The sequence below is a fragment of the Semicossyphus pulcher genome, unplaced genomic scaffold (genome assembly GCF_022749685.1).
Source record: "Semicossyphus pulcher isolate SPU_LCO1_2020_fin unplaced genomic scaffold, fSemPul1.0.p SCAF_21, whole genome shotgun sequence".
Lineage (NCBI taxonomy): Eukaryota > Metazoa > Chordata > Actinopteri > Labriformes > Labridae > Semicossyphus > Semicossyphus pulcher.
Window position 1 is genome coordinate 7,172,576 of NW_027211695.1, and position 25,162 is coordinate 7,197,737.

Below are 25,162 nucleotides of genomic sequence, written 5' to 3' on the forward strand. Positions count from 1 at the left end.
GGCTAATTTGCAGGAAAAGACAGACACAGCAATTAGAAGTCAAGTGATGACTTTTATGCTTCAACAAGAAGCAATCAGCTGAAACAGCTTGAAAAAGCACAGATACAATGTACAAATCTTGGATGCACCTGGGAAACTGTAGCGTTTGAAACAAAAGAGCCCCCAAGGCTGCATAATTGAGCATAATCTCCGGAGTGAAGCATCGCTAATCTTGCACGTAGAGCAAAAGTGAGATATGATTGGTATCGTTTGTCTCTCATGCAGTCAGTTATTCACTATAGGAGGTTTCTGGAATTTTCCATTATATAAAGCCAAAGGTCTTACCGCCTAATGTTGTGTCGATATTTCTTTTCTTGCTGACCAATGGAGCAGCAAACCAGACAGGTAAGAGTGAGAGAGAAGTAGAGGAAAACTAATCCCCTTTAAATCCTTTTGCTCCCTGGACTGTTTACGTCCAAACAGAAAGAAATGTGTGGCCCACTGGAGCTTGTATTAATTGTGAAATCCTGCTAGTTGCTTAATCAAAATGAACATACACTTACCGGCCACTTTATTAGGTACACCTTGCCTTCAGAACTGCCTTAATTCTTCGTGGCATAGATTCAACAGGTGATGGATACATTCCTCAGAGATGTTGGTCCATATTGACGTGATAGCATCACGCAGTCCCGTTCCCAATCTCCCGTTCCACCACATCCCAAAGGTGGTCGACTAGATTGAGATCTGGGGACTGTGGAGGCTGTTTGAGTACTCATTGTCCTGTTCAAGAAACCAGTGTGAGATGATGTAAGCTTTGTGACATGGCGCGTTATCCTGCTGGAAGTATAAAGGGATGGACATGGTCAGCAACAATACTCAGGTAGGCTGTGGTGTTTGTTGGTACTAAGAGGCCCAAAGTGTGCCAAGAAAATATCCCCCACACCATTACACCACCACCAGCCTGAACTGTTGCTACAAGGCAGGATGGATCCATGCTTTTATGTTGTTTACGCCAATTTCTGACCCCACCATCCGAATGTCGCAGCAGAAATCGAGACTCATCAGACCCAGACTCATCTATTGTCCAATTTTGGTGAGCCGGTGCGAATTGCAGTCTCATCTGTGGCCTTCTGCTGCTGGAGCCCGTCTGCATCAAGGTTCGACGTTCGGCTCTTTGGCATACCTTTGTTGTCACAACTGGTTATTTGTGTTGCTGTTGCTCTGGCCATTCTCCTCTGACCTCTGCCATCAACAAGGCATTTTCTGCCAGAGAACTGCCGCTCAGTGGATATTTTCTCTTTTCCAGACTGATCTCTGTAAACCCTAGAGATGGTTGTGAGTGAAAATCCCAGTAGAGCAGCAGTTTCTGAAATACCAAGTCACTTAAATCTTCCCCATTCTGATGCTCGCTTTGAACTTCAGCAGATCGTCTCGACCATGTCTATATGCCTCAAGGCACTGAGTTGCCGCCATGTGATTGGCTGATTAGACATTTGCGTTAACGAGCAGTTGAGCAGGTGTACCTAATAAAGAATCCGGTGAGTGTATACTAAATACTTATTGCATACTATAAGAAAAGCAAGAATGTTTGTACATTTTCTACTACTAATACACCAAACTACACTTCCATTACATATATGTTTTAATTATGTATGACTTATAAAACATGTGATACAAGTCTATGGCCAGTTTTGTATTAAATACTCGGGTCATTGGTGTAAATGTTGTCCACTTAAAATATGTTAAAAAGGGATAAAACATCACAGACTTCACAATAACTTATTTTTTAACTTGCATTCCAAATATTGGAATTAAACCGTAAATAGTGGGACGATTAACACGTAACGTAATTCATGCCTTTTGTGTTCACATTGTGCTTTAAATGCAGACACAGCCAGTATATTTCATCTTAATCCAACCCCCAACTATGGCTTCTAAAACCACTATGGAGTTGAGCTGACACTCTCATTAAAAGGCAACATTATGGTTAACTTCAAGGAGAAAGGTCTATTGTACTGGAATGTACTGTGAAGTGATGATGTTGTTTAGTCCACCCCCCTGTCCCCTTATGTACTGTAAGAATGCCGTCCTGTTACTTCCTTAATTACACATCTGCCTGTGGTATTTATTACACCACCACAAGGCAAGAGAGTTTTGACTGTTAACATAATAATGTCCTTGTTCTGCAGAAAAAGAGCAGAATCTGAAGCTAGGAAAGGCAGTCTCCCCAACAGCAAAGAAATGCCCCTGCATCATCCGACCGACCCGGTGGAGCTGCGACGTCTCAACTTCCAAACGCCTGGTACGTATTCCCAATGAATCCCACAACATCCATGTCCTCTACTGGGAATCTACAACTGATTGTGTACTCTGAAAAGGAAGCAATGCTAATTTATATGTGCAATTACTATATCATCCATTGTTCATTTGCTTCCATTGCTAACACCATAGCGCCCTAAAAATGGCACGTCATCTTTGCACTGAGATTAGCATAAAACAAGCTAGCACTTTGCAGGTAGACAGTGGACAGGTGCTTAGAGAAGGCACTGAGGGTCAAAACTGACAGCTTCCTCCCCGGAGACGCGTCTCAGCTGAAAATGAAGAGGCAGAAATGCAAGCTTGACAGTTTCATGGCAGCTGTCGTCTTCCTCTGCACCTGCGTTATCGAGGTCATCAAGACCTGTCATGCTTCGTCAGAATAGTTCTGGTCCTGCTTGGATGGTATCCCGCTGCTAGGACTCACAGGATGCCGCATTGTGGAAGGTGAGGGGGAGGTGGAAAATGTGTCACGGCTCACAAGTGGGTCTGTATGCGAACAAATGGAAGGCGACGCACAAGTGGTGGCAGGCTGTAAACAAAAAGGGTACTCGCTTTGAGCTTTGGTGCAGAGGTGAGCAGTGGTCGTGCCCCGGCGCTAGTGTCGTCGCTTCTCGTCTTGGAGGCTGGGAACGATGGGATTCGCCACCTGGAAAGGAGAGACGCATCTTTGTCCAGGCGGAGAGACACCTTTAACTGCCGTTTGAGATCCTCTGGCACCAACTGCTTTGGGACAGGTGTTCACACACTGCCAATAATGTTGTAATATCAAAGCCATATTTTCAGGTCAGCTCGTACGAAAGGAGGATGAATTATCCCTGCAGGCTGTTTTTTTTTTTGAAAAAGATTATGCATATTTATGAAAGCTCTTCAATGATGTTAGGACCATTACTGGCTGTTTCATCCTGGCAGAGGGGTATTTTTCCTTTTGGCTCAGAGTGATCTCAACCATCCTCCCACTATTTCACTCGCCTCTCAAGCCATCATTTCTGCCCCCCCCCTCCCAACAGCCTTTTTGAGAGCTGGTATCTTGCCTCTCTCTCGCTGCTCGAATAGGACCAAACATTTTTTTTTTTTTCACCTGCCACGTGACCACTCTCTCTCAAGTCCCTGAAGCGCTTCCACATTAGACCCCCTTCTCTCTCAACCCTTTTCTCTCACCTCTTTACCCCTCAATGGACATTTTCATCTTAAGGATGCTCGATGTTTGAGCGACGGCGTGTTGGAAATGGTACTTTCATTGTCCCCGAGTGATGGAAATGGATTTTGAGTAGCGGGCTGCAATAGAAACACCCTTTACCGTCTTTCAGAGAGACGGGAGAGTGGGTGGGAAAAACGAGGCACAGCTTCCATTAGCTAATGCCCACTTGTGCCAGCAAGCAAAAGGAAATATCACCTCAGCGGTGGAGGGAGAGAGACTGTCACCCAACTGGTGTCTTAAAATGGTACCTGGATTCCTAGGTGCAGATCTTTGGGCTGGCAGGTTTTATAGTGAACATAAACTGTGTCCAAACTTCAAACTATATGTTTATATTTCCTTACATCTAAGGTTTTAAAGTGATAATCGCAAAGATTTTCAAGCCTTTGCATTTGCAGTATTATGAACTGGGTGTCGGGGCGACATTCTCGGAAAAAATCACAAGCAGCGCCCAGTTAGTGACGCGTTTTCCATCACACAGCAGTGGTTGGTCTACCAGAGAGGGTAGGTGGAGCTAAGCGGCTGCTTTTCCGGTCTCTGCAAGAGTTGCGAAAATAAACAGTAATCTACTATGGCTGAACAAACAAAGAAAAGATCGATGACTACAGACACAACTTCAGTCTAAAAAGGAAAGCGACCGCCAGCAAGGAAAATCAAGAGTTACAACCGGACCCAACCGTGGACGTCACACATGCAGCACTGTCTGGATATCTGGGAAGTGTGCTCCCGCTATTACCGTTTATCGCCATAGGTGCCGCCAAAGAGAACGAAACTGAGATCTAAATATTCTGAAAACACCAATAACATCCAACAATGTCAAGCAAACTCTACAGCAAGCTGAAACTTTGTACTGTGGACTATGAAGGTAGTAAATCCCCATGTCAGCATCCTCCAGTTAAAATGAATGTCATTTAATATCCACTGGTTGCTCGACTTTGGTTTGTGCTGCCAGGATGATTACTCCCTGCACGCCTTCTTATTTCTATGAAATAAGCATGCTTGCAAAGCCAAGCTTCTAGCATGACGTGTTACTAATGAATGTCCCATTTAGAATACACATAATCATCAACTACTTCCTGTCACATATCAATTTCTACCTTCTGTTTGTGAAGAAAATAGTCATCACATTGCTATAACATCTGCGATGTACTTAATTACACCGCCGTTTCCTCCACAGGTTCAGGTGCGCCCAGTCACCCCAGTAACCTCCATTTGTCAAGTTAGTTGGTCTCGATTATGCATTTGACATGATTTGTTTTGGGGTTGTTTAGCTTTAATTCCCTTCTTTTCCTTTTTTTTCCTGCTCAGTCTTGTATTTCCATCTTTCATCTAATCCATCGGGTGTTAATGCTACGTCATCACAGGAGGCGGAGTTTGAAATGACAGCCTGAACACATGTCATCACTCAAAGCAGACATCAACATCTGGCCTAACATTTTGAATGTTTTTTGGTTGTTTTGTGGGATGTTTGTTTGTTTCCTGTGCGTTACCGTCACGCTTACTATCCACGGCAGCTTTTCTGTGCGAATAACGTTCTTCTCTCTCGATAGGGAGAGACCCAGTGTGCTCGATGACTTCTCATTGGCTTCTGTGTCCATATTCTCCTCTATGAGCATGGCTGCTGCTTTGAGTGAACAAACTCAGCCTAACAAGATCCACTCTTCCATTCCCCCCCTGTTAAACACACATGCTGCTTCTCTAATGATTCACTGTTGGCTTGTGCTTGGGTGATGCCCTCTGGCAAGACAGGTGACTGACCTTCAGTCCGTCTGATTGACAGGTATGGCTAGCCACCCTCCGATTCCAATTATGGACCTGGCGGATCATCTGGAGCGCCTGAAAGCCAACGACAACCTCAAGTTTTCACAGGAGTATGAGGTAATCATCTGCAAAGTTATTGATTTAGCTACTGTGATGTATGTCAAGGGTGGTGGCTAAATATAACATTACAACGTTGTGTCTATAGGAGCCTGTGTAAGGTAATCACTTGTGTAGTGTGGTGAGCAAACCTGCAGTGTTGTATTTAATAATATTTTCCTTGAAGCTTTAATCCTATCATTACAAACCCATGCCAAGCACACATCAGCTAAAGCATGCCAACATTGTGTCAACTGGCTGTGGTGGATGATTGCCCAATAAAGGGGTTAGAAACTACTACCATGCAGGGTATTTCACTCCACTAACTCGCATCTAAAATCAGTCAGTATGCCTCTTTCACAACAGGCACTTTGACATGTCATGGCTGAAAACACACAGGTTTAATTGATAATATTAAAAAATGGCTGCGTTCCATTGCCGGTTCCAGGACCCTGCTATTGTGCCTGCAGACTTTTGAATGGAAAAGAGGCCATCATTAGTGTTTTTAGTACCCCCTGTGCTTTTCCTGCCATGACAGGTGGAGAATGCCTGCTGTGAAAAAGACCTATGTGACTAAACTGGGAGAACAATGATGGAAGCTGCAGAGAGAAAGCAAAGCTGAATGACAACATTTAGACTGTTCACAGGGCAAAAATAGTGTTTACCAGTTCATATTCATACGAAAGTAGGGCTGCAACTAACTACTATTTTAATAGTCGACTAGTCATCAATTAATGAAACGATTAGTCGACGTTATGGCTCATATTTAGCGATCAGAAAATCACACAGCGTGGCCATAACTTTGGACTATTAAGTTGGTATTTAAAAGAGAGATCCGTCAGGTTCTTTCTACAGCACTACAGTGTTATATTCATGTTCAAAACCAATACAACTCTGTCTGTAGATAGCTAATGTTAGCTCGCTGAGAAGACTGGGCTCATCTGTGCCTTCTCTTCAAATGCTCACTTAGCTTGCTTAGCGACGTGCTCCAAGGTCCGCTACACAAATCCTGCAGGCGATCCTTTGCAGTGCTGAGGCTGAAATGTTTCCACATTTTAGAAGCTTTCGGATGCGATGGTGTTGCATCGGCCTCTGCCATTTTGTTATGTTTTGTTTACCTGTCGCCTTTCGACAATTACATTTGTCGGCAACTAATTTTGTCATTAATTGATGACATTTCTACAAAATGAAACACTCTTCAAGTAATTTCACGTAAAGTCTGGGGTGCCACTTTTAGCGCCTTGAGGCATTCCTACGCCCTGCAATATATACTGAACTAACAGTTCACAATATATAAATGGATATTCAATGCTGCTTAGAGAATCCTATTGCTGTAGAGGCGAGGTGATGGGAATGACTAAATACACTAATAGACTTCATTACTATCAGACTATCAGAATAAAATGCATCATGGAACTAAGGTTACAGCTATGTAACCCTTGATTAGACCTGTGTGAGCTGTAGTCAGACTATTTGAACGTTCATATTGGCTTAGATGAACCCATGTTTGCAGAACACTCATTGAGCCAGAAAAACTCTGTGAGCGAGAGGTCCCTTCAGGGGCGCCGTGTGAGATAGGAGCGGCCACTCTTTCTCTGCCCATTTCTCTCTGCCGGTCCTGCAACCGCTCCAAAATCTATGAGGTCACCGTATGGGCGGCTGCCAAGCTGCCCAATCATTATTGCAGCTTAAGTACATTGAATTCCAATTTCATAGTGCTTATTCCAGAGCAGTGGAAAGCAATTTTGCCAGCACAATGAAATAAAGATTTTTATTATAAGCAATGTTGCAGCCCACAGTTTCAACATATTTTGATACAATATCAGGCTTAGGCAGGGGTTTGTCTGCGGCATATTGTGGCCGAAGGTGAGTGCTGAGATTATTACTGTATTCACATTGATGATCTTAAATACCTCTTAATGTATTTCCTTCCATGGCTGTATAATCTTTATAATGGTTGACATCATCACTTGGTCTAAAAAGGAGTCGTAAAGCTAATTTTTATTGGCCATATTGCTCCTATAAATTACCCTAAAGAAGTCATAAAAGTATGATCATATTCAGAGAGAGTATAAGCAAGGTCAGTGTGGCTGTGTGTTGTCCTATTGCGCTTGAGTTTTTGCTACTTTCAGTGCAGATTAGGTCATAAAAGGAGTCCGTACTCATTAAGAACACAAGCACAATATTTTCCCTGAAATGTGAAATGCAATCTTTCACGTCTTCGTATTCTCCCTTTGTGATATTATATTTTATAGCTCATTTATCGCTGATGAGGGACCATTATCAATCTCTGCTCTACAAAGCAGAAAGAGGGCTTGGATAGCAAATTCTGTCTCAAGTAGTCTCGAGTGTGGCGTTCTAGTGTGTGTCGTAAAGTCCGAAAAATTAAATGAGGAAAGCTGATGGAACACAAGCTTCTCCTTTGTGAGCAATTCAAAATGTGTCTGCTTCTAAATCTAATTATTTATATGTGGAGGATGTTCCGTGGCAGAGAAGAAACACACGTAGGTCAGACAGTTCTTGAAAGGGAAGTGTTACACTTTAAAGTCAAATTTGCATCCACAAAATAAACCACATAATAATAAAGACTATCGTATCACAAGGTAACTCACGATACGATATGCGATACCAATAACGATAATATCACGATACGGTGATTCTGCGATAATTGATATATTGCACTGATAGGGTTATAATAGTTTTCCACTTAGTTAAGTTAAATCTCTATCAGGGGTGGGAATGGCAGGGTAAGTCAAGATACAATACGATACATGGCCAACGATAACGATAATATCACAATACGGCGATTCTGCGATAATTGATATATCGCACTTAAGGGAAGTTTTCCACTTCAAAGTCAAATTTGCATCCACAAAAAAATCACTGTTACAACTTAAGTCCCTTTCAGGGGTGGGAATCGCAGGGTAACTCATCATACGATACGCGATACAGGGTCCAGGATAACGATAATATCACGATACAGTGATTCTGCGATAATTGATATATTGTATTGAAAGGGAAGTTTTCCACTTCAAAGTCAAATTTGCATCCACAAAAAAAATCACTGTTACAACTTAAGTCTCTTTCAGGGGTGGGAATCGCAGGGTAACTCATGATACGATACGATATGCGATACACGGCCCACAGTAACGATAATATCACGATACAGCGATAATTGATATATTGCTTTGAAAGAAAAGTTTGCTGCTTTAAAGTTTATATCCATAAAACAATCACTCTTATGACTTAATTTAAGTCCCTATTAGGGGTATCATATCACACGGTAACTCGCGATACAATACGCGACGCGTGGTCCTTTAACGATAATATCATGATACAGCAATTCTGCGATAATTGATATATTGAAAGACAATCATATGATGATACATCACAATATCTGATTAACATAAGAGTACATGCCCCTAAGAGATGACACAATATGTTTTCAGTCAGTATTAAGTCAGGATGACGATATATTGCCGTATCGATATTTTGTCCCTTAAGACGTGTATAATGCGTGGAACCAATTGCTATCCCAGCATATATGTACATTGTGTACCATTCAATGTATTTATTTCCTCATTTGAAATAAGAATGAAAAAGCATGTTCCCATATTAATTATTCTAATTACATAAATTGATTTTGTAGTCTGTCCAAGAGAGGGGTGCGTTTAACTTGGAATGTGTATGTGTGCTATTTTGTTGCAAGTACCACGTCTTTAACGTTATTTGACCTTGACAGGAAACTGCAAGGGCTGGAGATACAGCAACATTTTTCCTATACTTCACGGCCGTCCTCATCCCTGCTGTGCACACACGAGGAGGTCCAACTGCAGCACGAATCAATATTATGCAAGAGATATGCACGAGATGTATGTTTTCAGTCAAGTGTACCCTTAGTATAGAGACAAAATTACACGTTGACGTAGTCAGAACTGCCTTTCTCATCGCCTTAAAAAAGGGTCTTCTGAAGACGTAAAGGCCTAGGGACGTCCTTTTAAGCACACATTCATGGAGATGTCAAATAAAAACACCAGCAAACTACAAAAGATCAGACTCTCCTGTGCCATTTTTCTGTGATGGAAGGCGTGTTTCTCTAAGCTGTCTCATATCGATCTCGTCTGATCACCTCATGGGCGATTGCCAAAGAATTGAGCTCAATCCCAGCACAGAACTATTATAAAAAAAATGGTGCAAAACACTCCTTTTTAACAACAACTTTTCTTCTACTTCACAGTCCATCGACCCCGGTCAGCAGTTCACATGGGAGCACTCTAACCTGGAGGTCAACAAACCAAAGAACAGATATGCCAACGTGATTGCCTACGACCATTCCAGAGTCCTGCTCTCCGCTATTGACGGTATGCCGCCCACCAACATCTTTCCCTCCCAGCTGCTGTATCGATTCTACAGACAGCCGGTGCAGCTGTATCTTTCAGACCTCGGGAGCTCAGCCACACTCTACTTTTACAATATCTTCCAAGCATGTCAGACTACTTATTTCCTTGCATGCCTGAGGTTCTTGCAAAGATAGAGGGTTTAGAAAAAGTGAACATGAGTAAAAACCTATACTGAAAGACGCAAGTGTGTTTTCCACCATCTTTTCCTCTGACTTTTAAAATGCTAAGATTATATTAGCCAGAGCAACAGAATCGCCAATGCGTCACTAATGGCATGACTCGCTTAAGATGCGGTTGCCATGCTCTCAACATGAGGGCCCTTGCAGATAGATAGTGGTAAATTTGTTCAGTCCAGTCAGACTCTTTAAAGTGGCGTTCACTGTTCACAGTACAATACAGCTTCTAAGGAATAAAAGGCCATTCTGAACTGGCTAGTTAAGTGCTGGCGCCTTCACCAGTTTATTGGATTAAACACAATTGCACATACACAACAGCTATTAATTAACCATTTCCATTGAGCTGCTCCCATGGAGGCTGGAGGAAAATAAACAAAGTAGTAAATGGCTAATGTGACAAAAGCAGATAGATAAAGACTCAGAGAGCCCTTTTTGCAGCCTCTCAGAAAACAGCACACAGCTTGAGAGTTGATGGGACTCCATTAGCCAGACGTACAAACACATCTGCAGAACCACATTGGAGCCTTTGTGCTATAGCAAGCGAGTAGTTCTCAGCCAGCCAGGGGGACATGAGGGACTTCCTCTTTTCCATCTAAAGCTTCAACAAAGCCTTTTTGGCAAGCGACGCGTCTATTGTTTACTTTGATTGAGTTATTTGAATAAAAAGGGATTTGGGATTTGACAGCTACAGTACTTCAGGATGTATTGATGTGAGGATGGATCAGCAGAATCTGTGGAATACAGGCGCTCTGATGCTCGAGTGCATTTATGGACTTTAAATGTGGTGACGTCACTGAATTTGCTGACGGCTCACGAGACTGACCAGACTACACTGGCTTTCTTTAACAGGACTTTCACTAAACTTAATTCTGCAAAGTTTTTCAGTTTCTATTTTAAATTAGCATGTTTTAGTTAGCATGATCGCTAAATATTCCATAGTCCCTTCAAATTCCAATCAATTCTACTGTGTGTCCTTTTTGGAGCACAAAAGTCAATCAAGGCTTTTGTCATGTTTATATACAAATATAAAAAGCAACCTATTGAATCTACTCAATAAAACTGAAGTAACAATTTGCGCTTCATTTGACTGAGTAAATTCTTTTGAGTGACAAGTACCTACATTTAAAGGTATAATAAGTAGGCCCCTCCTCCTGAGCTCTTCGTCACCAGAAGCTCACTCTCACGCTGTCGTGCGAGAACACACCCACCCCGCTGAGCTAACACCGACAGCATCACGGTTACCATTGCGCTACCATGCTAACCACCGGTTACCTTTGGACTAGCATGTTAATTGCCGGTTACTTTTGCGCTAACATGTTAATTGCCGGTTACCTTTGTGTTAGCATGCTAACCGCCGGTTAGCTTGTCCTACCCGGTTTGAGGCACCTACCTGTCCAACATAAAGAAGGCCAATTCTGCATCGCTCTTTCGCCGTGTTCGCCGGTCTGAATGGGGCCCAGCTGCTAATTCAAACCACTCTCACACTCACCTCTACGCTGTGATTGGATCAGGGAACCACAACAGCGCCCCTCCTGAAAACGTCCCGTGCAAAGCAAAACAACAAAATAGATGCAGAGGGAAGGGTCTCACAAGGGTCTGCCCACATACTCACCAACACACACGTGTATAGAGGCCCATAAGTGATGATAACATTAGATATTTGTAAAAGTCTATATTCTTTTTACTAAAAACCTCAAAAACACTTTTTTACAGTGTACTTCCTCATTTAGAGTGGCGGCAAGACTGTTCTAATTCAATAGAAGGAGCTTTCCTAAAGTCATTGCCATTCCTGTTCTACAAAGTGGTTATGTATTAAACTCAATAATAAACTCAAAATCTACAACTTTACACATGTGCTCCTCTGAACGAACAAGTAGGCATCTGAGAGAGAGTGATGTCATCTGCTCAGAGATGTAAACAAGTATAACAATCATAATCTTTATCATTACAGTGCTGCACCCACAAATGTCTCTGCAATTCCCTTGAGATTTCTTTCCTTTCCTGTGACAAATACCGAGTGCTGAACAACACTGCAGCAGTGTTTATTCCTCAATAAGCATATTGACAGAGAAAATGGGCGAATTTATACAAATCCTGACTGACAGAAAGCATAAATGCAAAATCCATTTGCCAGTGTGCATTAAACAACTTGCTTCATTCTCATTAAAGCACAGTAATGTCTCTTTTTTTGCCTTTGCTTTTCAATTTGAACGCGCGCTCGGGCTTAATTGTATTTATCCCTTGTCCATCACGGAAAAATACAGCCGCTCGGCTGTGTGGACAACTTCAACAGCTAAAGAGAGTGCGGGGGACTTTAAAATAATAATGTGGGTGGGTTTTTGTATGTGTTCTTTTTTTTTTCTCTGTTGAATAAGTTACCTGGGAGTAAAAGGGAGTGTGGGGGAGAGAGAGGGAGGGGGAGGAGAGGAAGCAGTTGGAGTGAGGGGATTCTCTGATACGTGGCGTCCATGCAGATGAGACTTATCTTGGTCGACCATGTGTGCACGAAGCCCCTAAACTGCCAGTCCTAGAGCATTGACTAGCTGTCAGCTCTGTCTCTTTCGCCGGGATTGGAAAAGGCTGCTGTGCCTTTCATTTAATATAAGCAAAGGGAAGGAGAGAGTGGGGAGGGAGGAGGAGGGGAGGGGGGGGATTGTTTTGCTAGTTTTGTGCGGATTTGTTTTTCTCTATGTGAGGTGATAGACTTTTACAGACCAAGCTTTATCTGTAAGTCAGTTGCAGATATGGAAGAGGGGCACAAAAACTGGATTTAAATGTGTTGTTGATAGAAAATACAAATCCTGATGGACTGTAACGCTGCCTCCAAATGTGACAGTTTTTATGCTATTTCTCCATTTAATACTCGCAGAAGACACAGGAGATAGTCTGGGGGGAAATCTGACGTTATCACAAACAACTGGAGCAAAAAAAAACTAGACTTAGACCAACGTAAAAGCAACAAATGCAGCTATTTTGTGGCATTTGTTCACACTGTGTTAGACAAATAACGGTAAATCTTACTTGAGTCTAGCTGTCCAACGTCTTACAAAGCAGTCTTGTCATAGAAGTTAAAACTCGTCTCTTTTGTAGGTATCCCTGGAAGCGACTACATCAACGCAAACTACATCGACGGCTACAGGAAGCAGAACGCCTACATCGCCACCCAAGGATCCCTGCCGGAAACATTCGGGGAATTCTGGCGGATGATCTGGGAGCAGAGGAGCGCCATCATCGTCATGATGACCAAACTGGAGGAGAGGTCCAGGGTAAGAAAACCAACTACGTCATTTTTGCAGCAAAAAAAAAAAAAGTGCAGCACAGACTCTCTCAACTTTTCACACTCTATCAGTGACACGATCAGTTTGATGTCCTTGTCCTCTTTATCTCTCTCTTTTTTTCCACCACCCTGTTTAATTTGAACACCGTGCTGTACTCCGGGCCCTCCCTCAAATAAATGTCTGCGTGTTTATTCTCCGGGAGATGCGAGGTTGCTTTCTGTTACCTCCTGATATCCTCAATCCTGTCTTTAAAACACTTTCTGTTGTTGTTTAGCCCTGACTGATTAGAGGCGTCGCTCCCTTCATTAGCCCCGGCGCTGCTGAAGGTACTGGATTACAATCAGTGATCAAAGACTAGAGAGACAAGAGCTGTGTGCGCTTACTACTCTTTTAAGGTTGACACGGACAAAAGGCACTCTCTCTCTCTCTCTCTCTCTCCTTGCACATCTTGCAGTGTTTGACGGAGCACATGAAAGCTTCAGAGACTCCAGAAGCTTATGACCTTCACACTAGTGTGCCTTTTCTAAGAGCCTGGCGTAGTGTTAACAGGGGGTGCTGACTCAATCCAGAGAGCAGTTTGCACTCGGTATCTGTGCAATCTGCAAAGCAAATAAATTCCTCTGGCTGCTTTTTTAAACATTGTACGCACTGAAAAATGCATGATTCATCAATTAAATTTAGTACACGCTGTCTTTTTCATATTATAGATGCTTTTTGATAGAAGATTCTTGGCTTCCTTTGAGGCATCCCCCTTCCTGATCCTGCCATACTATTAAGCTGTTTGACATTTGTAGTACATAATGTGCTTTTGTAGCTGCCAACAGCTCCTGTCCTTCATATTCCTCAGAGGTATCTTTCGCTGGGAAGCTTTCAAGCTTTCTTTTTTTTTTACATTTTGCATTTTGTGTAGAAGCTTGAGCATTTGCAAGTATATGCTGCTATGAATCATCTTAAACTCCCGGTGTCACGATGCCTGTATGCTCGTAGCAACGACGCTACAACTGCTGCTAAGGAAAGGAAATGAGTGCATAGCAGAGATGTGGACTCGAGTCATGGTGACTTGGATTTGAGTCCGAATGGAGTCACTGTTTTGATGACTTGTGACTTGACTTGTGCCATGATGACTCGGAAGACTTGGACGACTCAAAAAGCTCCCCGGTATGCGATTGTTATGATTGGATGACTGGCTGTCTGTCAAACTCCTCGCTATGGCAACACGCAACATCAAAGCCCCCAAAGAGAAGCCTCATCAGTCGTATTCGTTACTACTCAATACGGTCTCAGACCAGACCATCATCATGCGTCTGTGCCAAGATAATACAGATACAATTCATGGTCATACTTTTTGAAGAGGTTATATAAATTGGCCAATCATATAATTATTAGATGAGCTACTAACACCTTGTCTTTTCTCTTTAAAAAGACCGGATACTACAGGTAAGAGTAGGGATGCACGTTATCGGTATCTGCAGATAATGGCTTGAAAATTACATATCAGCATCGGCAGATATGTCATTTTTCTGTCAGTATTTTCCGTCCATAAAACAACGCTTTAATTCTGCCTAAATGCTCGATGATGTCCTAAAGAAGCTTGATGTAATGCTATGACATTAACTCGGCACCAAAGTTATCAACAGCATACAAATAAAGACTACAAAGTCACAGAAACTCGAGCCAATGAATAGAAGGTAAATAACTTTCACAACTAGCAAACAGATTGCTCACGTTCTCGTCATTTTAACGGACTTAACATCAAACAGGCCGAAAATACACTCGGGCTAAAGCGACGCTAACAGAATGTGACATAAACATCAGCGCAAAACTAACTTATATATTCATGGATGCACACACGACAAAAAGAGTCCGTCAGCGATCAGTCCAGGCATGTCTCCCTCACTGGCGTGTTTCGGGGGGGATGCTGCATTCAGGTGCGCTCAGAAACATGCGTGATCCGACATGTGACCTTTTGTACAGCGCCTCTTCCGCGAAGCGTGAAGAAGGGTGCAAAATGTCCGCGGTGTGGCAGTTTCTGGCCACTACAATAAGAGTAGGCATGATGTCAATTCCACGACAGAGGAGACTTGATGTTCTCTGCAATAAGGTGGGAAAAAAATGGTAAGGTAAGAGTACTTAATCTTGGGTGGAGAAAAAATGACTCGACTTGGGACTTGACTTGTCTTTACTAATGACTTGGCTTAACTTGACATTACCTACCTGAGACTTGAGCAAAGATGACTTGGTCACAACACTGGTGCACAGCAAAGCAAAGTAACTTTGAGTATCTTAGAGCATAAAGCAGCACAATTTGTCCAACATGATGACATTTCGATTTCCCGTTGAACTGCATCAACTCTAATGGCTGGTATGAAGAAAAACAATTGAATTGGAACACGCTTATTTCCTCCCCAACACCAATAATGCCCCCCCCCTTTTCAGCTAAGCAGTAATGCTATCATGGAGCAGTGTTTTATTGGCCTTTAACTGCGAAACAAAGCTGTACGCTCCAATAGCAATAAAGCTGAGGCGGTAATATGATTGGAAACTGTGGTTACCTTTGTAATTATAGAGTATGGCAGGACAATTAATAGCACCGTCGGCTCTGTGCAAATATCTCAGGCCTTTTTATTGATTGTGAAATCAAGCCTAGTCAGCAGGAATGAGGGGAATGTGGACATTTACTTAACCGTTATTTGTTTTTCGGTACATTTGTTGCAAGTAAATAAACCTTCAATTGATATTAGTTCTAGTCTTTTCTGTGTGTTTCATGTGATTTTTCTCTCCCCTGCAGGTTAAATGTGACCAATACTGGCCGACAAGAGGGACAGAAACGTACGGCCTCATCCAAGTGACACTGCTCGACACAGTAGAGCTGGCCACTTACTGTGTCAGGACATATTCACTTTTTAAAGTAAGGAGCCGCTTAGACGCAGTATTCTAAGCGAGTTGTGTCCGTCACTAACCTCTCTCCTCCTCCATATTCAGAACGGCTCCAGCGAGAAGAGAGAGGTGCGGCAGTTCCAGTTCACGGCCTGGCCAGACCACGGGGTACCGGAGCACCCCACTCCGTTCCTGGCCTTCCTGAGGCGGGTGAAAGCGTGCAATCCTCCAGACGCGGGGCCCATGGTGGTACACTGCAGGTAAGAAACGACATGGTTTCAGGAAAACATCCTCAAGCATGAAATTGATTTTGTTCTCTCCATTTGCTGTAATGAATATATGAATACATATGGCAAGACTCAATACGTTCATGGTTATTTAGACGGTTATATCTGAGTCATTTGTGTGCTGATAGCGGAGGGTGTTTTTAAGAGATCAGACATGAAGCAGGAGGAAAAAGGAGAGAATTTGGCCCACTGTAAACCCAAACAAATCAGCCTGCTAGCTCTCACAGAAGGCACTTAAAATGTGAAGGTGTTTTCAACATGATAGCACAAAGAGTACTAGTGTCATTGCCCTCAGCGAACTTAAACATCACCTCCCACACACTGACACACAGGCCTGTCGTGTTCCTCGCCGCACAGCTAACATGTCGCACATCAGCGGCCCACAAGTCCCCGGCTTATCCCTTTGGGTTATTGCATCTGAAACAAATAACTTTCACTTTCCACGCCAACTTCACTTCCCAGAGCTAACATAAGCGGCCAGGCTCCCTACAGAGAGGCGCGAGGATATAACACAGACTTCTGGCTCCTCTCAACTCAGGAAGTCATCAGAGGCTCGGCACGGAGAGAGCGAGTGACTGAAGGGAGGAGAGAGGGAGAAGGAGTAGGGATGGAGCAGCAGCGATAGGGAGTGTAATAGATACAAAGTTGTGTCAGAAAGTGACAAAAAAGGGACGGGGGATTACTGAAGAATTAGAATTACCACATGCTGAAGTTAATTAGAGCTAGTTGCCGAATCGCTTCAAATTGAAAATCCGGACTTTTTACAATGAAGCAGAATGCAGGAATTAATGTCACTGTGCAGATGGGAGGTTTTAATTCCTCTGGCTCCCTATCAGATACAGCCGTTTTCCAAGCTCCAAATCCTTTGAGAAGCATCCCTTTTCCCTTCATGTTGGACCCACAATTTTAAATAGAGACATCTTTTTGTATTTGCGTGCTTGCATGTTATGGTTAAAGGAAATATACTGTAGATAAAGACATTCTGTGCTGTGGAATTTTGGATTTGCCGAGGCGTTTTATGCACACGAGAGAAGCCCTGAATAAAAGCTTTAAAGGGGAAAAAAAACAACTTCTGTTGCTCATAATTAACACGATGGTTCAGTCTCCTGAGCGGTTGATTAATTAGTTGGAGCTTACCATGTATGCGAGCGCCGAGGGGCCTTCTTGAAAGACCACAACGGAATAAAAAAAGGGCTGCGAGTTTGTTTGTTAAAGTTTAAAATTTGGACTGTTTAGTACAAACTGTTCCCATGAACTGTACATCACGAATTAGAAACATGTTTGAAACTGTCATTATCATGGGACAGAGATCATTCAATACAACCAGGCAATCGTATTATCTGTATTGCACCATACAGACACTGTAAAGCTTTGCCTTAAAGGGCCACTTCACCAATTTTCAACCTCAGTCCTATCATGATATTATGGGGAGCTAATGCCTTTATGTTAGAAATAAAAGCAATTACGCTCGGTGCCTTTGGAGGATGCTATCTGCTTCTCCAATGGGCCCTGGAAAACCTCCGCCAGATGGATGGAACTACACTTCCTCAATCGAGGACGCCTGCATCCGATGTCATGTCTCGTTCAAAATCGTCAGGTTTGAAATGTAGACTGCAGACCTGAAGACAATCCAGCGGTACATTCTTGCTGTGTTTCCAATTCTGTGTTTCACTCCAGCGTCTCTCGCTGGGCCGTTCTTTTCAGAGGGAGGGGCGCAATGCATGCTGGGTGTTGTAGAATGTGTAGAATGGGCAAAACCACGAGCTGTTTGTACAACTTTCTCCACAGCTATGGCGCCAATTTAAAATATTATTGCTTCTATCGATTACAGAGAACACCAGCTTTGACTGACGGTGGCGTTTTCCAGGGGTGAACTGCTCCTTTAATTTGCCTTCGTCTTCCAAAACGATCTATCGCAGATCTCCCCTGTACTTCTTGTCTCAAGCAACATTTGAGTTCCATACCAATAAATTTGATAAATGCCAGACTGCATTTTATCTCACAGATGTTAGTAAAATTAGTGGTTAACCACTACTTTCTTAAACATTAGCTGCTCATCTCATGTTACCTCATATCCAATTTCTCCAATCATCATCATGTCAAATAAATTTTACACAGCCAGGAAGCTACAAGAAGGGTCTTTGTTATAGTTATAGTTGAGCGTTTTAAATAACCTCAAATTATGCTGCATGAACCACAATTCAATTCATTATTAATTATTTTCCTCGGTCTCGTAAGCCAGACAATCTTTCCCACAGCGCCAGAAGATTTCCTAGAAGAAGGATTTTGTTTTGCACATGCTTAACTCGCGCATGATTCCACCACAGGCGTATTAACCCTCATATTCAGAATTCATTTCCGACTGCAGACGAGGTGAAATCACAGCACGCCTCACGACGAAATCTGCTTCCAACGAACATTGTAACACTCTCCCTGCTTTCCTGGTTCCTGCTGTTTTCACTAACCCATAGGTCAGGGACTGTTTTGCTCTTCTAGCTAAAAGACTACCCAGGCGTTGTGAGGTGACGGAACAGGTCAAAAGTACATGATTGAATGTCATGGAGATCGCTGGCCTCTCCCACTGACTCGGAAGGGAAAGTTTTGAAAGAACAGCCCGTAGTTGGAAAGATTTGACCGACAACCCAACCTCTCCTCCCCTTCTGTTCTCTTTTACTGAGTGTTTTTGAGGTAGCCAGCACATAATAGGGAATATAGTCTGCTTAGTTGCAAATGATGCAATCACCTAAAGTGCTAGCAAAAGCAGAAGCTGTGTATTTACCAAATTCAATGTTTCACTCATATTTGGAATTTTATCAAGGGATTACACAATGGCTGCAAGTTTCATTGTTGAAAGCAGTTGTCATTGGCATCAATTTAAAATGCTCTGAGTTAAAGAGTAACAATAAACGTTGCTTTTAGGGCTGCAACTTACGATTACCATAAAATTTGGTGTATAAGACGCACTTTTAATACATTTTTTTCTATCTAAAAAGTGGGCTGCGTACAACCAATATACTGTATAAAATGCAGAGAGAGGTATTTTTTTTGTGTTACGGTATTTTACCCAGACAATGGCTCTGTAAGCTAGTCACGGACATGTGACGTCATGATGCAGCCCTCACAACAATCAACGTTAACGTAGGCTGCTAGCAAACTGGACATGGCGAAAACAGATGGTAGGCTATAATTTGTGTGTGTGTTGAATGTGTTTTAAATGAAAATTAATTCAAATAGTGTTGAAATAACTTTAATAAATACCTTTAGAAAACCTTTTTCCATCTGAGTTATCCCAAAAACAGACTGCGTCTTATATTCCAGTGAGACTTATATTCCAGATTTTTACGGTACTTTCATTATCTATTAATCTGCTGATTATGTTCATGATGAATCTTAAGTCCATAAAGTCAGAAAAAAATGGACAAAAAGCTTATCAAAACTTCCAGGAACCCAAAGTTACCTCTCCAAATTGCTTCTTTTGTCCAATCAACTGTCAAAGACGCTTCATTTACTTTAATAAATGACAAAGAAAATCAACAAATCCTCACATTTAAGAAGCTGGCACCTGAAAATGTTTGATATATTTTCATGAAAAATGACTCGAAATGATATATCAATTAATGGATTAACCCAATAATAGATGAGCTGCTTAACAGCTTTGTTTAGTTGCCTTGCCAACTACTGGTGACTACATGCCTTATTGCACACTATGTGCAACCGTATTGGCACTGCCCATTGCACTAGAAAACGTAACACCGAGCTGTGTTCCTGGTTGTGGTCAGAGTTTCAGCAGAACTTTCAACCCATGGTTAAAAATCACATCCACAAATTAAACATGGCCGCCTCATTTCCATCAAGCCACACAGTTACAAAGTTACCTTGCTTTTCCGAAGGGACAAACAGCAGCTGTGATTCTCATACAGGAAAAGCATGACTCAAGAGCGCTGCCCGCAAACTCCACCCTCCCTGTCATCATGGCGGAGTTGCATGTGAGGGGAACAGTCAAACTGTTGTTGGCGTGTTACAATGGGCACGAATCAGCAGCCGAGGCCGTGCTGTGGTTTGGGAAGAAAAGCGGCCAAACCAACAAAGTCCAGTTAGAGGGCAAAGTTGGTTTCAAGAACTAAATTCAATACCTCAAAGTTTGAAGTTAAGTAATTCAAGCATCATACAATGGACTTAAATCATTATTGATGCCATTAACACCAACGCAGTGATCCTGGTGAGTTTGAGCCCATGTACGTGCCTTGACTAGTCAGTGTGAGGAAATGGTGACAGGTTAGCTGACAGCAAGAGATTTGGTAACAATACATATGTAATTGCTTTCACCGCTGCTCATGCTTTATCTTCTCGGGACTCCTTGCAGCTGTATTTTACACAGCACTCACTCTCTCTCTCTCTCTCCCATCCCCTATTCCCCAAACTCCTGGAAAGCATATTAGTCTGACACTTAATGTGTGTCGAAGTCCAAAGCAGCTGGTCTTGACTGGCTGAAAAGGCAGTGTCAGGTCATTAGTGCAGTCAGTCTGCCAACTCCCCTTCAACTGCCAAATGTAGCGTCGGCTTTCTGCACCACCTCACACAACACACACACGTTATTTGTCTGGAGGAATATTGCAATGTACTTAGCATTTCCTGGTCTTTGGGGAAAATTGTGGTTATATATATTCCTGCAGATTAGTCTTTTAGAAAACTTACTTAGGAAGTAGACAACTTCAAAACACCTGGCTGCATCTCTCCCTGCGTAACACAACACCGAGCCTTGTCTCCTCACCTCCCTCCCCCCATTCCTCATCTTCCTCTGTCTCCGTCTCTCTAGCTCAACGCTGTCACTCTGTCACTTGCTCTCTCGCAGGTCATCACTCTCCCGCATTCGGGTCCGCACTGTAAAATGTTTTCAGATTGGAAACAGCTGGGGTAAAGGAGAAATCTCCGCTAGTTCCTGCATCCCTTGCCCAAGGGCTGAGGTGTTCTGGAAGTGATTCATTCTTCAAATATCCCTGAGACACTCTCGCATTTCTTTGCTTGCCTTTGACTCCCGTTGTGCATTTTGTGATCGCCCTGGAGCTGTGAGAGTTTCGTAAAAAGAGAAAACATAGTTCAGTCTCATTCAGCCACTGTCAGCCATTTTGGAAGTGATCATGGGATAATTTGTTAAAGCCAATGACTCCCATATGTGTCTTTATTCCATTTGCAGCACAGTTCCCGAGCAGCATGGCACATTAACCAAACTTGGCCCCCGGGGACTAACTTTACTCCCTCTTGAGTTTTCCCTTCTCAACCCTTTTCCCTTGTTCCTCGGAGCAAATGAAAAACAAATGCTCCATCAGAAGTAGGAGGCACGGGAGCATGGCTCACACCTCATAGGCATGTCAGCTTAATGGATTGAATAACCTATTTACTCAGGAGTGCCAAGTGCAAGGACTTGTCTTGTCAATGCCATGCTTAGCGGGGAAGGTGGGATGAGTTAACGAAGAAGATTTAACAACACCCTGTCGCCAGACGGTAAATAAACTGTCATCAGAAAGCATCATCTGTGCTGAGGCATGCGTTATTAAAACATTTTATGTGCAGGGGTTAGCATTTTTGGAATGCCAGCAAGTTTGCAACATTTGTGCCGCATGATTCAAGCTGGCGTTCAAGCAGAGGTAGAAGAGAATCATGTTCCCGCTTTATAAGAGTGTTTATATTATTCCAACTAATGTACAAATGTGAATCTTAATGAAGAGACCTGCCTTTCAGTGCCTCTTCCAAAGCTCTTACGCCATTTCAGTGCACCGTGCTAATCTAATGGCATTAATTGAAGTCAGCTGCACTTCCCAGAAGTTGCCCAGCACATTAACAAACCCCTCAAAAAAAGTCACACTCTCTGAATTGCGTCTGGGTATCCGCAATTGCGTGCGCATTGTTGTAGTGGCACTTTTCCGTACCAAGAGATAGAGGTTAAATGTTGCTGTTGCGTAAGTGATTAGTCCTGATGGGTTGGAGAGCGCAGGTGGGGTCTGGAGGGGGAGAGACTAGATTGCAAAGCCAGCAGTGAGCCCCGCTGAAGGCTGTGACTGCCTAGCCCTCTCCTCCACACAGTGCCACTTCAGATTTAATTACACTCCAAGCCAAATAGTCCGTCCTACAGTGGCAGACTTGGCACGGAAAGTTTATCTCATCGCTAGGAGAGAGGGAGTTCTTAAAGCTCCTGCAAATGTTCTCAGAAGACACCTCTCCTTCCTCTGATCATTTCTATCACTACAATTTGTTTTATCATACATTTTTCTTACAGTTACAACTGGAAATACCAACCAATAACATCCATCCTTCCTTTATCTTGTGTTTGACTACAGTGCTGGAGTGGGACGCACAGGTTGCTTCATCGTGATTGATGCCATGCTGGAACGTATCAAGCACGAGAAGACTGTGGACATCTACGGGCACGTAACGCTAATGCGTGCCCAGCGCAACTACATGGTGCAGACAGAGGACCAGTATGTCTTCATACATGACGCGCTCCAGGAGGCCGTCAACTGCGGCACCACCGAAGTGCCCGCCAGAAACCTATACGCCTACATCCAGAAACTGACGCAGATAGAGGGCGGAGAGAATGTCACCGGCATGGAACTAGAGTTCAAGGTACAGAAGGTTTATTGGCGCACAAAGCATTGGGAAAAACAGTTGGGGTTGGGAACAATTGCACCAAATTCCCATTGGTACCTCATGTTCCGAGTCACATCCAGGCCTTGGTGTCACTGATTTGCCGTTCTCTGTAGAACTCTTTCCCAGTTCCCATTAGTCCTGCCAGACAGCAAGGGGCCTGTGGTTTCCTCTCTATTCCAGTTCGTTGACTCTCTTGTGAAACTCCACATAGGATAAATTCTCCCACTCTGGTTCCCCCCCTTCCTTGGGTAACGGAGGTCTTGGTTTACATGAAAACGCCAAACTCAGGTTTTCCCCGCCACTGAACATTTGCCAGAGGGACTTGTAGTCTGCATTCGCAATGAGAGGCTCGACGAACCTTACTCAACCCCTTTTGCAGTCTGTGGTGTTGCCGTTTGCACGGTATTGCCTTGCTTGTCACGCACCTTCTTTCTTGCACTAGATGCTGATTCCACTAAGAGATGATAAACAGGGTTAGATTACAGTGCACTTCTGTCCACTCCGAGCTCGCTTGGGTATCCATTTCCCTGTCTTTTCATCATAACATGCCATTTGTTCCCTGCAATGGCAAGCCGTGATAGTAATCACTTTGATGCCATTTCCATAAGTGAAATAGTATATAACCACAGTACACCATGGGCCATTAAAGTGTAGATTTCACCACAGGCTTATTATTCTGGATTCTTTTTACTGGCTTGAGAGTAGTAAAGCCACCAAAGGCATGCAATTGTTCATAGAACTAAGATCTTTAGTGTCAAAAACAGTCCGTAACCATGCCGATAAAAAACACCATAATGTCACTGCTTCCTTACCTGCCTCCAGTACGCTCAAAGATCTCTCTTTTTCTCTGCCCCATGCAGCGTTTAGCAAACACTAAAGCCCATACATCACGATTCATCAGTGCCAATCTCCCTTGCAACAAGTTCAAGAACCGCCTTGTCAACATAATGCCATACGAGTCCACACGAGTGTGTCTTCAGCCCATTCGAGGAGTTGAGGGCTCCGACTACATCAATGCCAGCTTCATTGATGGGTACAGGTGAGTGCCAACACACAAGGACATCCTTTGCGGATCAGATGGCCATTGTCAAAAAGTTGTAATGTATTTCAATGCTGCTCATATCACAGATAATCCATCATGTGATTAATGCATTCCCACAGGCAACAGAAAGCCTACATTGCCACACAGGGACCACTGGCAGAGACCACGGAGGACTTCTGGAGAATGCTCTGGGAGCACAACTCTACCATTGTTGTTATGCTAACCAAGCTTAGAGAAATGGGCAGGGTATGCATCCTCTTATTTTCCCCAATGTTTTTGGCACCTCCTTGGTCTGGCTAAGGAACACAAAAGGAAATGTAACACAACAGTTTGTATGAAATACCATACATAGAATCGACCATGAGAATATACGCTTTCAGAAAGTCGATACAGTATGAATTGAATTAAAAAATCCTGGGAATGAATACAATGAACTCTAGTGTTTGAAGAGAATGTTGTGGTTCATTGTGGTATCCTATTTTTTCACTCACTCCAGGAAAAATGCCACCAGTACTGGCCAGCGGAGAGATCGGCCAGATACCAGTACTTTGTGGTGGACCCAATGGCCGAGTATAACATGCCCCAGTATATCCTGAGAGAGTTCAAAGTGACTGATGCCAGGGTAAGCAGACATTGTTTCATAGAAACAAGGTTTTAAGATCAGAGTTTGACAGTGTGGGAATGGCCCTCTAAATTCAGCACCATTGTTCTAAAGTTTAGTCTGGTGGATCGGTTTTCAAAGTCTGGATGGTGGCCTAACCATGGGTCATTGGGACTTTGAAGGGATCAACAAGAGTTCACCAATGAAATCAGAACTTTCTACTTGTTTTTACCACTTAATTTGCATCTGCTTTATTTTATACACCAAGAAAGCAGATTTGACTGACTGTGTTGCACATGCTGGATGCTGAACATTGACTGGATTTAACATTGCAGAAGTCATTAGCTCAAAATGTTGGCAGCGTATCAAGTACTTGTTTATACCAAACTATGGCCTTAAGTGTAGCATAATCATAAGTATATTTGTAGGAATTATGACACATGTCAATGTGTAAAAAACAAATGTGGCGCCGGCAGCAGTGAGCTGCCAGAGTTTTAATTCCATCA

The 25,162-nt window shown here is 43.0% G+C and overlaps 1 protein-coding gene across 5 annotated transcripts in view; it reads left to right on the forward strand.

Moving 5' to 3' along the window:
• The window catches only part of LOC138600380 (receptor-type tyrosine-protein phosphatase delta-like), a 382,688-nt gene that overhangs the window by 353,196 nt on the left and 4,330 nt on the right, over positions 1-25,162 (forward strand). For 3 of the 5 annotated variants that reach the window (XM_069671773.1, XM_069671769.1, XM_069671772.1), the window contains 11 exons: positions 373-384; positions 2,169-2,281; positions 5,274-5,371; positions 9,588-9,711; positions 13,017-13,192; positions 15,993-16,112; positions 16,187-16,341; positions 22,704-22,989; positions 23,874-24,052; positions 24,175-24,301; positions 24,552-24,677. In XM_069671773.1, coding sequence (XP_069527874.1) covers positions 373-384; positions 2,169-2,281; positions 5,274-5,371; positions 9,588-9,711; positions 13,017-13,192; positions 15,993-16,112; positions 16,187-16,341; positions 22,704-22,989; positions 23,874-24,052; positions 24,175-24,301; positions 24,552-24,677 — 1,516 coding nt within the window. Of the gene's footprint in view, positions 1-372; positions 385-2,168; positions 2,282-4,670; positions 4,713-5,273; positions 5,372-9,587; positions 9,712-13,016; positions 13,193-15,992; positions 16,113-16,186; positions 16,342-22,703; positions 22,990-23,873; positions 24,053-24,174; positions 24,302-24,551; positions 24,678-25,162 lie in introns of all 5 variants that reach the window. The other 2 variants (XM_069671768.1, XM_069671770.1) reach the window with 2 other exon arrangements.